Here is a 14,486-nt window from a genome sequence, read left to right as displayed (position 1 = left end):
ATTAAAAACAAAACAAAACCAAAAAAAATCACCTGAAGCTAAAAGCCAGCTCAATAATAATATGCAAGTATCATGGGACCCATGATTGGGTGATAACCAGAGTACTACAGGGTTATTAGTGACCACTTATCTGCCCAGTAGTGAAGTATGCCTTGAAATAACTTTGTGTGGTAACTGGGGACTACAAAAGGTAAAGAAATACAGCTGCCAGATTAATGCACTACTTACATTAAATGATTCATCTTACAAAAGATAGTGCAGGGACACTAGTGGCACGTGAATGTGCACAGTCCCCATAGTCAGTGTGCAGGGACACTAGTGACACGTGAGTGTGCGGGGACACTAGTGACATGTGAGTGTACACACTCCCCATAGTCAGTGTGCAGGGACACCAATGACATGTGAGTGTGCAGGGACACCAGTGACATGTGAGTGTACACTCCCCATAGTCAGTGTGCAGGGACACCAATGACATGTGAATGTGCACAGTCCCTCATAGTCAGTGTGCAGGGACACTAGTGACATGTGAGTGTACACACTCCCCATAGTCAGTGTGCAGGGACACCAATGACATGTGAGTGTGCAGGGACACTAGTGACATGTGAGTGGACACACTCCCCATAGTCAGTGTGCAGGGACACTAGTGACACGTGAGTGNCAATGACATGTGAGTGTGCAGGGACACTAGTGACATGTGAGTGGACACACTCCCCATAGTCAGTGTGCAGGGACACTAGTGACACGTGAGTGTGCAGGGACACTAGTGACATGTGAGTGTACACACTCCCCAGTCAGTGTGCAGACACTAGTGACATGTGAGTGTGCAGGGATACTAGTAACACGTGAGTGTGCACACTCCCCAGTCAGTGTGCAGGGACACTAGTAACACGTGAGTGTGCACACTCCCCACAGTCGGTTTCGAACTTTTCAGCGCTGTTTCATCTAAGATGTGCTCCTGAGAACACAGTGGGGACCCCAGGCTCTGTCTAGTGTGGAGAGCCATGGGGAAAAGGACTGTCACCACCAACATAAATGTCTCAGATGCCCAGGCTGGCCTCCAACTAGCAATCCTCCAGCCTCAGCTTCCCAAAGGCGAGGATGACGAACCATCACTACCAGTGTACCTGGGTTGTCTCTCTTGAGGTCTTCTTTGCATCAGAAGATGAGACATGGAGACAAAGTAGTATTCCAGAGTACCGTCTTGTTGTTGTTGTTTGTTTTTTGGTTTGTTTTGGGGGACACGGTTTCTCTGTATATCCCCTGGCTGCACTGGAACTCATTTTTATAGACCAGGCTGTCCTTGAACTCACAGAGCTCTACCTGCTTCTGCCTCCTGAGTGCTGGGATTGAAGGTGGTGCTCCAGAATAGCTTCTGCTCCTTGGCTTGTTTTCCTCCCATGATGGGGAGCTCACTACTCTTCCAGAAGCACCATGTATCCCAATGTTCACTCAGCTTAAGACACACTGTCACATATTTAAACACACACACACAAGAAAACAGTGTTCTCTGAAGCTAGAGCTGGGGACAGTTAGGAACCAGGCACTTGGATGCTCAGACACCTTGATGGCTCAGGATTCATGTCACATCCTCAGCATTCATCCTCGAGCCTGAATGTCCTGAGGCCTCAGCTCTCTCTCCCCCTCAGCCAGGAAGACCAGCAGAGAACGCTGTAGCAGGTGCACTCCCAAACGCCGACGCCGAGAGGGTGGCCAATGGGCAACCACTCCATAGTAGTGTCCTTGTTTCTGGTTGGTCAGTGTCTGGAGACCTGGTCAAAAGAGGTGAGATAATGGGAGTGACCTCCGCCCCACCCAATCCAACAGCACATTTGGTACTCGGTAACTGTGTGTGTGAATGAGTTCATGAATGGCCAGTAAGGGAGAGAGGGAGGGGATTCATAGCTGAGATACCTTTCGTGTGACTTCCTCTACAAGCAAGACCCCTACCTAGGGCATCCAACAGACAGGCTTCCCGCGTGTACGCTTCCATGGCCACCACATGCTGGAAGCAGTGCAGAGAGATGATGCCCCGGCCGCTATCCCAGATGTCTAAGATCCGGCGTACCTTGGGGCAGACCTGTGGGATAGGAGAGTATCAGCTGGGATCCTAAGCCACCTTCCCTCCTAGGCCTGAAGGGTGGCTGATGCATCCCAACCCCATCTCTCATGCCCCACCTGTTTCCTTGGCTGGCCATGGTAACCAAGGGCTTCCCAGAGGTGGGCATCTGGCCGGGCTCGGGTCCCCTTGCCCACATAGAAGATGGCTCGCACGAAACATTGCAGACACTCAGCCAGTGTGAGGGAAGAGGCTCGGGCAGGCAGGTCTTTCGTCAGCCTGGGGTACAGAGGAGCTCAGAGCGAGGGAGTTCCATCCCTGGGACCCACATGACAGAAGAGAACTGACTTCCACGAGTTGTTCTGACCTCCACATGAGCACCACAGTATGTGAGCACATGCACACAGTCACATGCAAAGAAAATACAATGTGAAAAGGAGGGGTGATGATAGCAGAGAGGGAGAATGGCCACTGTACCTACTTCCAGGGCACCATAAAATGTGAACTCACGCCGGGCAGTGGTGGCGCACGCCTTTGATCCCAGCACTTGGGAGGCAGAGGCAGGCAGGCGGATTTCTGAGTTCGAGGCCAGCCTGGTCTACAAAGTGAGTTCCAGGACAGCCAGGGCTATACAGAGAAACCCTGTCTCGAAAAACCAAAAAAACAAAAAAAAGTGAACTCACAGCTAGAACTGACCCCAGACACCATTTCTTTTCTTTTCTTTTTTTTTTGGTTTCTGTTTTGTTGTGTTTTTCTCTGTGTAGCCCTGACTGTCCTGGAACTCACTCTGTAGACCAGGCTGGCCTCGAACTCAGAAATCCGCCTGCCTCTGCCTCCCGAGTGCTGGGATTAAAGGCGTGCGCCACCACGCCCGGCCCCAGACACCATTTCTAAAGGAGGTGGTAAACAGAGAGGACTGACCCCTCCCTAGGTACACACAGTGAATCAAAAACAAATTCCCACTGTTTGTTGGGTTTTGTTTTGTTTTGTTGTTTTGAGTTGGATGTTACAAGCCTGACCTAAGATCACAGTCTGATCTTATAAACCAGGAGATGGAGGCAGAAACTGTCAGCAAGGGGTAGCCCTTCCCCCACCCAACCTGAAAGGAACCTGCAGAGCTGGGTTTTGCTCTGCACAGTCATCCTCTAATTTCAGCCCCCAGTTTTTCTGTCACCACACCTGGGGTCGAGAAGTAGATACGTAAAACTAGACTTTGTAATGCCTTCCCGCCATTTCTTCAAGGGATCCAGCCGCTGAAAGCACTGAGCCAGGGCTTCCTCGTCCATCTGGCTGTCAGGGATAGTGCCTGTCCTTAGTGCCTCCGCCAGTTCTGGGCTATGCCCTACATCAGCTGGGGAGGGGAAACTGATTCAGGGCAGAGGACAACAGCTGGTTGTCCTCTGTCTAGCAGCCAAGGCAGGATTCCTGGAGCGTAGCCAGACCCTGAATGCCACCACCTAAGAACTCACCAGAGCTAGCCTGGGCTTCCCGCAGCCGGCGTAGATAGTGTCCTCTGGTGAAAGGTGTGACGGGTCCAGGGCTATAGCCCAGCGCCCGCAGGGCCTGGAGGAGCTGCAGGTCAGACATGGCGGGCACCGAACTGTGGGGGTGCAAAGCCCCCAGATCCCCATCACCAGGCAGTACAGGTTTGTCCGTGTCCCTTGCAGTCAAAGTCAGGACCTGCGGCTGGCAGTCGGGTGCTCCCGTCCCAGCTGACACGGCCCCACGGGTTACCCACAAGCTGGCCACTAGCTCCAGTGCCCCTCCAGGGCGCCCGGGCTGCAGAGAGTCCTCCACTGCAGTGACAAACGAAGCATCGCTGCTATAGTCTGAGTTCTCGGTGGCCTCGGGGTTCTGGGGTTGCACAGCCACCTCCACAGCCTCCACATCCAGCTCAGCTCTATGCATGTGCAACTCAGAGTCTTGAGAGACTCCAGAAAACCCTGCTAAGACAGGTCCTTGGCATGTGTCAGTTTCAAAGCTACCCTGAGCTACATGACACCTATATACATGAAACATATAGATAAACAGATGTATAAATGTATGGATAAATAAGTAATCTGATACAGCACAGATATAAACAGGTATGATACAGACAGGATAAACGATATAGGTGCTAGATGACTGACAGATAGGTGATTGGCCTGATAGTTACGTGACTGATAAGGTAGACCATGGATGGTGATTGACAGGATAGATACAGAACTGGGCCCGGCAGTGTGGTAGCCCAGTACACCCCCTCTGCTCCTCTTACCTGTGGGCTCTGGGGTCTCATCTGGCTGGGTGGAAGTGTCCAGCTCCTGCAGCACACGTGCGCAATTGTGATGTTGCTGCTGTAGTGCCCAGTCCAAGGGCCTGAGCCCATCCTGTGCAGTCACCGTCAGCAGGGGGCATCCTTAGCCCACCCTCCTGCCGCCCATGTGTGCCTGCACGGGGTACTTTTTACTCACCTGGTCCCGCAGTGTGGGGTCACCCCCTCGGCTCAGCAGCAACTCCAGGGCACCGCGACAGCCCCACGCGGCAGCCACATGCACGGGCGTCAGCCCCTCCGCGGACCTGGGATTCCCAAAGACAGAGGAGAGGTGTGCGGCGTTGGTTCCTTTCCCAGGCAGTCTCGCATAGCCTAGGCTGCTCCTCCCGCCTCAGTTCCCCGTGCTGGGATAACCGGTGCCCTCTACCACGTGAGACTCTAACTCATGGTCATCCTCCTTTCCCAGTCTCCCGGAGTGCCAGATGACAGTTATGGGACATCTTGTACCCAACCTTGGAAGCAGACCATCTCCTAGACCTGACTGAGCCCTCGGACCCGGGGCCTGAGGGCCCAGTGCCGCTGAGTCCCGGAGTCACGCCCGCCGCACCCAGTGACCCGGGCCACGTCTCACCGAGCATTGGGATCCGCTCCCCAGCGCAGCAGCATCCGAAGGCAATGCAGGGCGCGCGGGTGGCTCGCCCTGGCTGCCAGGTGCACCGCCGCCGCGCCATCCTCCAACACCAGGTTGGGGTCCGCCCCGAGGCGCAGCAGCTCCTCCACAGCCCTGCAGGAGGACAAGCACAGTAGACCTCAGCCCTCCTGACCACCCGGGGAGCAGTAGGTCGGGTAGCACCCGGACCCCGCCGCCCTCACCGCGCTTCCTCCTCGCGTAGTGCTGCTAGAAGCCGCAGAGCCAAGTAGGCAGCATCGGCCATGTCCCATAGGAGTCGCCGCCCTCCGCACTTCAAATTCGCGCGGCAACCACCTACGCATGCGCATCCCCGCCCACCTCTGCTTCTGGCCCCGCCCCACACCCACGGGATTGACTGGCTGCACCCTAACTCCTGGTGGGAGAGAGCAGAGAGGACGTCCGGAGCAAGCCAGAGGGACTCCAGGGTTTGGTGCGTACATCTGGGATGCCAGGAGAATTACAGCAAATTCCAGGGGAACTGGGGATAATGAGCGGAGCTTCTCTTTGTCTTTAACAAAACAAACTCCCGGATATCCCTGACGGAGCTCAAGGTATTCAAAAACTTACCATCATCCTCCTGCCTCAGCCAACCAAGTACTGAGATCTGACTCCCAAAGAACAGCATGGCACAGCCGAGTTGGCTGTAGCTCTGTGGAGAAGAGCTTTGAGAGGACCAGCGAGAATGCACAGCTGGTCCAGATGCTTGCTGCCAAGTCTAGTGACCTGGGTTCAATACCTAGGGCCCACAAATTGGAAAGAGGGAACAGGCTGACTTCGACACGTGTGCCTGAGCCGCGAGCCTGCACAAGCACACACACGTGTGCACACACATTTTCCTTATTTGCAAATGGGAATACAGGGCACAACACTAAGTGCCCAATAAACGCAAAGGCCAGAAAATACTTAGTCAAGCTGACCTACTTTTTAAATTAACTAAAGCGTGTGGGTGTTTTGCCTGCATGACCAGAAAGAGGGCATCGAATCCCCAGCAAGTGGAATTGTGAGACCCCGTGTGGGAGCTGAACCCGGGTGTTCTGCAAGAACAGCTTGTGCTCTAAATGGCTGAGTCATCATAGGCTCCTGGCCTACTTTTTATACCCCGTTTGATCCAGTGCTTCCCTATGTGGTCCCTGCTGACCTAGAACTGGCCTCCTCCTGTCTCAGCCTCCTGTCTCAAGGTGAGCCCAACTCCCACCCACTGCCATTTTGTTTTCTATAAATGGAGACGGTACACAGGATGAACCTCTGGCCTGACCTGGGGCTGGGGGCTCCTGGGTCCCCTCCTCTTCTAGAGTGCACACCCTATGTCCCCATACTTGCCTAGGACATCCGGGTTCCAAACCCCAGGCAGTGATTGCTCATGGCCACACCACATGGCTACAGAAGTTCAATCAGATCAGCGTACTGAGATTGGGGTGACAGGTGTCACCCAAACCCACTTTCCACTTGGAGCTGGGACTCTTGTGTATCTAGGAGGTCCCAAATATGACAGCCATACCAGTTCCACTTACAGTAGATCTTCTGTTCTGGAGGACTTTATGGAAATCTGGAGTGGGTTCTGTAGGGTGAAGGAGTTTGGAAAATGCAGTAAACACCAGCCTGAGGTTTACTCTGATACAGCTGAGCCTGAAGCCATACACCACTGCTTTGTTCAGTGCCTGTTTTCTGTGACTCGTTAACAACAGGTCTCAGCGAGCCCAAAGTGACACCAAGGGTGGGCTCAGGGACCTCAGATTTTTATTCCAGTGACAAAAATGGTCCCAGGAAGAATGAATTTCAGTGGACAGAGTGGGATTAAGCATGGGCCAATGATGGTGTGGCTGCGTTCTCCTCATAGGAGGGTGCAGAGATGTCACATATCATAGTTCACACAGTGGCTTCCTCTTCTCCAGCCTCCTCGTCCTCCTCCAGCAGGCTGTAGCTCGCGTGGGTCTGGCAGGGTCTTTGCAGCGGGTGGGCCAGCAGCTTGGCCATGCAATTGTGTAGCTCCAGGGCAGGACCAGCAAGTGCCACCTCATACTTGTAGCTGGCGCCCTTGGAGTCCAGACTACCCATGAAGGCAAACATGTCCTGTGGAGGCAGTGTGGGCTGGTTAGGGTGATCACAAGTCCTTACAGGCCCTCCCTGTCCCTGGAGGCCTTCCCCCAAGGAAGGGACATCTAAAGTGGCCACAAACTATTGCAGTCAGCAACAGTTCCCTGACACAACCAAGCAGCAGGACCCAAGAGTTCATTCCCAGCATTCTACAAGCGCAGTGTGGAGCTGGGAGGCAGCTCGGTGGACACAAAACTACCACAGAAAGCTCAATGCAGCTGGGCACATTTAAGCCAGAGGCACTCCCAATGCAGGGTGGAATGATCTCGAAGCCAGAGGCAGAGGGGAGGCCAAGGGCGGCTCCCCACAGGAGGACTCTTCTCTGGGCTGGGGTTTCTTTAACCCAGGCTAGCCTCTTGTTGTGTATCAGTTTCCTCTGAGACTGAAACAGTCCATCCTGGAGAAAAGCCCTGAAGCAGGAAGGTTAAACAGCTCCAAACAGCTTCCCAAGTCCCTAAAACTGAGCAGACACACTAGGCTCCTCCCTGTGCAAACACCGAGCCCAGACCAGACGGGACACCCTCGTACCACAATCCCAGCCTCAGCCTTTCAGGCGTTTCCCTCAAGGTGAGGGGCTAGAGTCAGTGTGTGCACCTGCCTGGGCTGAGTAGGAGTGGAGGTCAGGGTACAGTCTTTGGGGGTCAGTCCCCTCCTCCCATCATGCCAGCCCTGGTTTTAAACTCAGGTCCTCAGGCTTGTCTGCAAGTGCCCTTATCTGACCCACGCCTCAGTCAGTAAACTCGACTTCACAGACTTTCGATCCCTCCTACTCAAGATCACACAGCAAGTTCATAGGTGACGAAACAACCTGGGAGGGGTTGAGGGGGGAGGATACAGCTGGGTAATGTCAGGAATAGGGCGGAGTGCTAGGGATGGTGTGGCAGGGCTGAGCCTGCTCCCTGGGCTGCCATAGCAGCGGCCTCCCAAGTCCCCGCCACCAGCTCAAAGTGGAAATGTAGGGAATGGTTGTTTAATGGCTGAAGGACTGGATCAATGGCAGGGAGAGGCAGGCCCAAGTCAGATGTCCCGAGATGTTCCCTCCATTTTCTGTGGTAACATCTCACCTTCCAGCTCATATTGTCTTCCTTCTCCTCAGTGCCATTGTGGATATAAACGATGTCGAAGAAGAAGTAGGGACACTGGAGCATCTTCTGCAGTGGATGAGAGGTGGGTGGGTGAGTTCTCTCCCCAGCTTCTGCCGTCCTGACAGGTCCCCTTTGGTGTCTAACCACTGCCCTCCCTTCCCTCCAGGCTCACCTTCATGGGCTCAGTCAGGGAGAACTGGGGCTGGCAGGGTGGGCGGCTGTAGACCAGGATGGTGCGCACAACGTAGGGAGGTGGGATGGTTTGCACGTTCTCCGTGACCGGCAGCTCGGTCTTCTGCTGGCTACAGAATGGGAAGGGCTTGCGGCCCAGCTGCAATCCATCCTGGCCCAGACCCCTCTCCCAGCAGCTGGAGCTGCAGACATGGGGGTCTGTATGTGCCCCCATCTGTAGTGCCCCCATCTCAGCCAAGTGCCTCAGGCCAAGATCCTAGGGGCGCTGCATGCTAAACAAAAGCCAGGGCGGGGAAATGGGGCTGAAGGCACCTGCTGCCAAGCCTGGAGACCTGAGCTTGTGAGGGCAGGAGCAGAAGCAGGGGATTCTCACAAATTGCCCTCTGACCTCCATGCATGCATCATGACACACAAAGTGAATGCATAATGAAAAAACTTAAAAGACTTTAAAAGTATTCTCAAAAGAAATTCAAGGGGCTGGAGAGATGGCTCAGTGGTTAAGATCACTGACTGCTCTTCCAGAGGTCCTGAGTTCAATTCTCAGCTACCACATGGTGGCTCACAACCATCTATAATGGGATCTGATGCCCTCTTCTGGTGTGGCTGAAGACAGCTACAGTGTACTCACATAAAATAAATTTTTTTTTTTTTTTTTTAATGAAACAGGGTTTCTCTGTGTAGCCCTGGCTGTCCTGGACCTCACTTTGTAGACCAGGCTGGCCTCGAACTCAGAAATTCACTTGCCTCTGCCTCCCAAGTACTGGGCTTAAAGGCATGTGCCACCACTGCCCAGCAATAAATCTTTAAAAACAAACAAACAAACAAAAACAAGGGCTGGAGAGATGGCTCCGCAGGTAATAGCAGTGACTGTTCTTCTGAAGGTCCCGAGTTCAAATCCCAGCAACCACACGATGGCTCACAACCACCCGTAATCAGATCTGATGCCCTCTTCTGGAGTGTCTGAAGACAGCTACAGTGTACTTATATATAATGAATAAATAAATCTTTAAAAACAAAACCAAATTCAAGCTTCCCTGCTAGACATGTTGAAGCCCTGCCCCCTGGGTGGCCTTAGGTGGCTGACAGCACCTTGGTGGGGAAAGGACCCAGGGCCATGCCCACTGTGGGTGGATGGGCACTCACATGAGGCTGAAGAGGCCTTCCAAATCTGGGAGGACGTTAAGGACAAGGTGCCGGCTTGGAGGCAGGGGATTCCCCGACCTAGACCTTGGAAGATGGTGGGCACTTCTGGGTACAGGCAGTGTGACCCCGCTCCAACCTGCACCTCTCTAAGCCTGCTTCCTCTCACACATCACAAAGTGGGATGCTGGCCTTAGCCCCCTGGAGGCCCTCTGGAGTTCCAATGTCCTGCCACATCTCTGCTTTCTTAACTCAGATGATCGGGGTATGGAGGAGGGATCCTGCATGTTAGGGCCAACAGGATGAAAGGCATGCTTGTGACTTTTCAGGCAAACGTCACCATTAAGAGGGCACCAAGTGTACTGGCCTGCCAGTGGCATGCTTCCTGAGTCCACCTGCTACATGTTCAGTCACTCGCTGATGCCTGTGCCACCACACAGGCTGCCAGTGACAGAGCCTGGTTCTAGTTGGCTTTGGGGTTTGGCGTCCTTGTATGCAACAGCCAGCATTCTGTTGTTGCTGCTGATTTTGTGGTTTTGAAAGCGTCTAGATTTGTAGTTAAGGCAGGCCTAGAACTTCCAATCCTCTTGCCTCAGTTCTGGGCTGACACTCCTGCACCCCAGCACCTCCCTGTGGTGGGTTTTGAATGTGACTCCACCTAGAATGTCACGCAAGGAATACTCCATTTGTGATCCCAGCTTGCTGGGACTTGGGCTCAGTCACTAGAGCACTTCCTCAGCACGCATGCAGCTATGGCACTCAGTGTGCTCAACACATCGTCGTCCCAACATTGTAGGAGGTGGAAGCAGACAAATCAGAAACTAAAGGCCATCCTTAGTTACACTGTGAACTCAAGACCAGCCTCAGCTACAGGAGAAATAGTCTCAAAAATACATTAATTACATATTTGATGTTGGGTGGTGGCACATGACTTTAACCCCAGCACTTGGAAGGCAGAGGCAGGTGGATCTCCATGAATTTGAAGCTAGCCTGGTCCAGAGTAAGTTCCAAGACAGCTGCATAATGAGAGAGACCCTAGCTCAATAAATAAATATTGAAAAAGAAAGAATTATAGGGCAGTGCTAGAGACATGGCTCAGTGGCTAAGAACACTGACTACTCTTCCACAGTCCTGAGTTCAATTCTCAGCAACCATATGAAGGTTCACAACCATCTATACTTGGATCTGATGACTCTGCTATGTATATGCAAATAGAGTACTCATAAACATGAGAGGCGGGAGGGGGGAAAGGAGGGGGAGAGAGAAGGGGATGGGAGAGGGGCAGGGGAGAGAGAGTTCGAGGCATGGTTCTGAAGCTCTGCACTGTTACTCTCAAGGAAAACACTGACTCCCGGGTCTGTATTGTTTTGGGGTTTGGATGCACAACTTGAGCTGTGTGTTGCAGGGACCCCACAGTACTACTGAGGCCCCACTGCATCATCACTGATGTAGGGCTGAGGATAGTGACAAGGATACTGAATGTGGAGCAGGACGCGGTCTCCAGGTCATACAGGCAACTGCAGAGCTCTCGTGGGTCAGAGGTCAGGCCAGACAGCTGTGGGAAAGTCAGGACTTTGGTGCTGGGGCTCCCAGTCCTGAGGTCCCCCTGGGTCCCTTCCCCCCCCCCCCCCCGCTTACCCAGGCAGAGTCGTCATTCACTACAACCAGTGCAAATTCGTGGCTCTTGTCAATCTTGTGCTTTGTGCGCACAAACATTTCAACCATCTTCTGAGACACATTCAGGGCGTTTGTCCTAGAGCTGAGAGGGAGGGCAGGCGACAGAAGTCAGATAATGTAAGCAGGGTGCCGAAAGCCAGGTGTGACAGTGTCGGTTGTCAACTAGACAACATCTGGCATTAACTAAAACCCAAGTGGCTGGGCACACCTGTGAGGGATTCTTTTTATTTCTTTTTGGTTTTTCTAGACAGGGTTTCTCTGTATAGCCCTGGATGTCCTGGAACTCACTCTGTAGACCAGGCTGGCCTCGAACTCAGAAATCCCCATGCCTCTGCCTCCCAAGTGCTGGGATTAAAGGTGTGCGCCACCACCGCCCAGAGATTTTTTTTTTTCTTAATTAAATCATTTGAAATGGAAGATGTGCTTCTAGTCCAGATCTCTAATGTGGTAGAATCCACCTTTACCCTGGGCCCTCTGCCTGCAGCCTAGGTGGAGGACATGAGAGAAGGGACACTGGTGGAGGGCACGAGAGAAGGGACACTGGTGGAGGGCATGAGAGAAGGGACACTGGTGGAGGGCATGAGAGAAGGGACACTGGTGGAGGGCATGAGAGAAGGGACACTCTGCCTGCCTGCCCTTGCTCTGCTCTACCTAGCAAGTCTGCTCCTTCACTGGCATCAGAGCCTACTTCTTCAGATTATGGCGCCTGCTAAGGAGAAGCTGAGACATCCGGTCTCATGGACTGAACAACTGCTGGACTGTTTGTTGGGTCTTCCGCTGGCCGACAGCACTGGAGGACCAGCTGCACCACAGCGCGAGAACCACTCTAATATGTCTCACTCATAAATAGAACACCAATACACACCAGGTTAGCCTCAAACTCATTGTGTAGTGTAGGCTAGCCTCAAACTCACTGTGTAGTGTAGGCTAGCCTCAAACACACTGTAGAACCCAAGCTGCATTGCAAGGTGGAGCCTGAACTCCTGACGCCTCCATCTCTGCCTCTATCAGTGCTATAATGGCAAGTGTGTGCCACTGGGTCTTGAGCCAAGGCCAGTCCAGATGTAACACCTGATACCCCAGGCTGCCAGGGGCACACGCCAGGGGCCTACCCCATCACCTTGAGGTCAGTTAGGGTCTGTTGACTCCTAAGACTGTCATACATATGGACACAACCTTGGAAGTGTCAGTGTCATGAACACCTGAACTCTACTGGGTGGAGGGATGGCCCTAAGCATTCTGAGTTGCCTATGTCCAAACTCAATGCCTCAGTACCCATTAAAGGACTCCAGCTTTGGCACAGACATCTCCTCCGAAAGATCCAGACAGATGATCTGAAACATAAAGAGAACACAGAGAGTACAGGACCAAACCAGACAGCCATTACAGTTTGGGTAGGACCTCGCCTACAGAGCTCAAAAAGGGCTCAGGGGTGGAGCCTCTGCCTAGAATGGAGGGAGAATGGCTAGCAGCACAAATGGAAGTCCAGGTGCCAAAAAATAAATAAAAACAAGAATCTAAATTCAGTGACATTTAAGCTACCAAGTATGTGATGTTCATGGAACCTATAGAAAACTGAGGCAGCAACTTAGAGAATCTCACAAGACAGGAGTGGCCTGTCTGAGGGTCTCCATCCCCTACATCTCCAGCCAAGACCCCCACATACCACCTTCTCTGGACAGTTGACCCTTGGTGTTCGAATCTGGACCTCAGATGCTGATGCTGGTAGTTGCCAGGGCTTAGGCCCGGCTCCCGGGACACTGGCTGCCCCGCCATCTGCAGTGGCTGCCTCACCCTCGCCCTCGCTGCGGCTGCCCACATTGGCCTGAGCGCCCAGGGCCCGGTCCTCAGCCCCCTCTGGATTGGAGCGAGTGTGAGGCCTGAGCTCAGATATCGTCTCCTCTCCTTCTTCCTCCTCCTCTTCCTCCTCCTCGGTGGGGCTGTTGGCCTCTGCCACCTCCATGGTTCCCGACTGGTTAGATGAAGGGGGGATAGTGGAAGCCAGGATCCTGCCTTAAGAATTTATAAAGACATTGGTTACTAGGAAGCCAGAGGCTGGGAACGAGCCCCTTACAGCACAGGAGTCTGATGGCTACAGAATGCTCGCTCCCCATAAGACAGTGTGTCAGGTGAAGTAATAGTTTTTCGTTTTCTTTTTTGTTTGTGACAGCTTCATGTGGCCCAGGCTGGGCTCTAACTCTAAAGCTAAATGGCTTAGAATGGCCTGGTACTTCTGTATCCACCTTTCCAAGTGCCGGAGTACAGCAGCGCAGAGTTTAGGTGGTGCTACGGATGGATGCCCAGGGCCTCATGCAAGCTAGGCAAACTCTTTACCAACTGAGCCACAAGCACTGTACCAACCGAACGGCTGTTCATCCTTAGCTTTCCGCTGTTTACACAGGACGAACACTGTCCCCCTTCACTGGACCGATAAGCACACCCCAGTTGCCTGGTCACTGGGCATTCGACCCATTGAGGCCTCCAGTGGCCCCCACACCTGGGAGACTTGGTTTGTGGAGCCGAGAAGATACAGCTGAAGCTTCCCAAAGCTACTTTTCCCCTGAGGCGGCGCCGGTCCGGTCCCTAGAGAAACACAGGAAGCCCAAGTCGCCGACCGCGCGATGGATGCGCGTTTTTCGGGGTGGCATCTCGGGACCTCGAATTCCAACCCCCCAAGTCCTCAAGCAGAACGAACCTGGAGCTGCAGCAATCCGGGTCGAAGTTAGACCACGGCGACACAAAGCTCACGCGCGTTCACAGCGCCGCAGGTTCCACTCTGTAGCCTGGGCACCGCGGCCAGTCAATCAGGATTCTAGGAAGCCGCCATCTTCCTGACCGGAAGTTTGTGCGGCGCTGCCGAGACACCTTCTGGGAAATGTAGTTCAGTGGCCCTCGGGACAGGGAAGCAGATAGGCTGAGCCGTTCTGGGGGTGTGGCTTGGAGTGGCTAGAATGGGGCTGAAGAGGAGTAATACTGGGAGTGGGTGTGATTTGTGGTGGATAGAAGCAAAATTGGGCATAATTTGTAGTTCCGGTTTAATCACACTGTAGTTCTCAAGGCCTCTGCTGAAAAAGGGCAGAAGCCTGAGCTGGGCGGGGCCGTTTGATGATTGACGGGGTAGGACTTGACTTGGGCTTGCCAAGGGCTTTCTCAGTTACTTATGTGACTTAGGTTGGCATTCATTCACTAGTACCTTGATGAGGACTGGTGGTGCACACCTGTCATCCCAACACTCCAGAGGCCCGGAGACGAAGATCAGGCGTTTAGACCAGTCTGGGCTATATGAGACGCCATGTAAAA

General features: G+C 53.3%; 2 protein-coding genes across 4 annotated transcripts; both read right to left on the bottom strand.

Moving 5' to 3' along the window:
- Positions 1-730: 730 nt before the first annotated feature.
- Positions 731-5,050, bottom strand: Ankle1 (ankyrin repeat and LEM domain containing 1). The gene is made up of 8 exons (XM_029532100.1): positions 4,939-5,050; positions 4,507-4,612; positions 4,311-4,356; positions 3,526-3,999; positions 3,236-3,407; positions 2,176-2,335; positions 1,948-2,077; positions 731-1,769 (listed from the first exon to the last, which is right to left on the bottom strand). Exons 1-8 carry the CDS (start codon positions 4,971-4,973, stop codon positions 1,597-1,599), a joined length of 1,296 nt encoding a protein of 431 aa, XP_029387960.1. The 5' UTR covers positions 4,974-5,050; the 3' UTR covers positions 731-1,596.
- A 1,668-nt stretch (positions 5,051-6,718) lies between these two features.
- Positions 6,719-14,047, bottom strand: Babam1 (BRISC and BRCA1 A complex member 1). 3 transcript variants are annotated; one of them, XM_029532101.1, is made up of 10 exons: positions 13,882-14,028; positions 13,684-13,769; positions 12,853-13,199; positions 12,462-12,520; positions 11,148-11,268; positions 10,986-11,064; positions 9,513-9,537; positions 8,350-8,479; positions 8,157-8,243; positions 6,719-7,068 (listed from the first exon to the last, which is right to left on the bottom strand). In XM_029532101.1, exons 3-10 carry the CDS (start codon positions 13,147-13,149, stop codon positions 6,865-6,867), a joined length of 1,002 nt encoding a protein of 333 aa, XP_029387961.1. In that variant the 5' UTR covers positions 13,150-13,199; positions 13,684-13,769; positions 13,882-14,028; the 3' UTR covers positions 6,719-6,864. The 3 variants fall into 3 exon arrangements, with proteins under 3 accessions (XP_029387961.1, XP_029387962.1, XP_021074958.1); XM_029532102.1 differs by having other exon boundaries at positions 12,853-13,195; XM_021219299.1 differs by lacking the exon at positions 13,684-13,769 and having other exon boundaries at positions 13,882-14,047.
- Between the last annotated feature and the right edge of the window lie 439 nt (positions 14,048-14,486).

This window comes from Mus pahari, chromosome 19, assembly GCF_900095145.1.
Source record: "Mus pahari chromosome 19, PAHARI_EIJ_v1.1, whole genome shotgun sequence".
Classification (NCBI taxonomy): Eukaryota; Metazoa; Chordata; class Mammalia; order Rodentia; family Muridae; genus Mus; species Mus pahari.
This window is presented reverse-complemented; position numbering and strand designations above follow the sequence as displayed.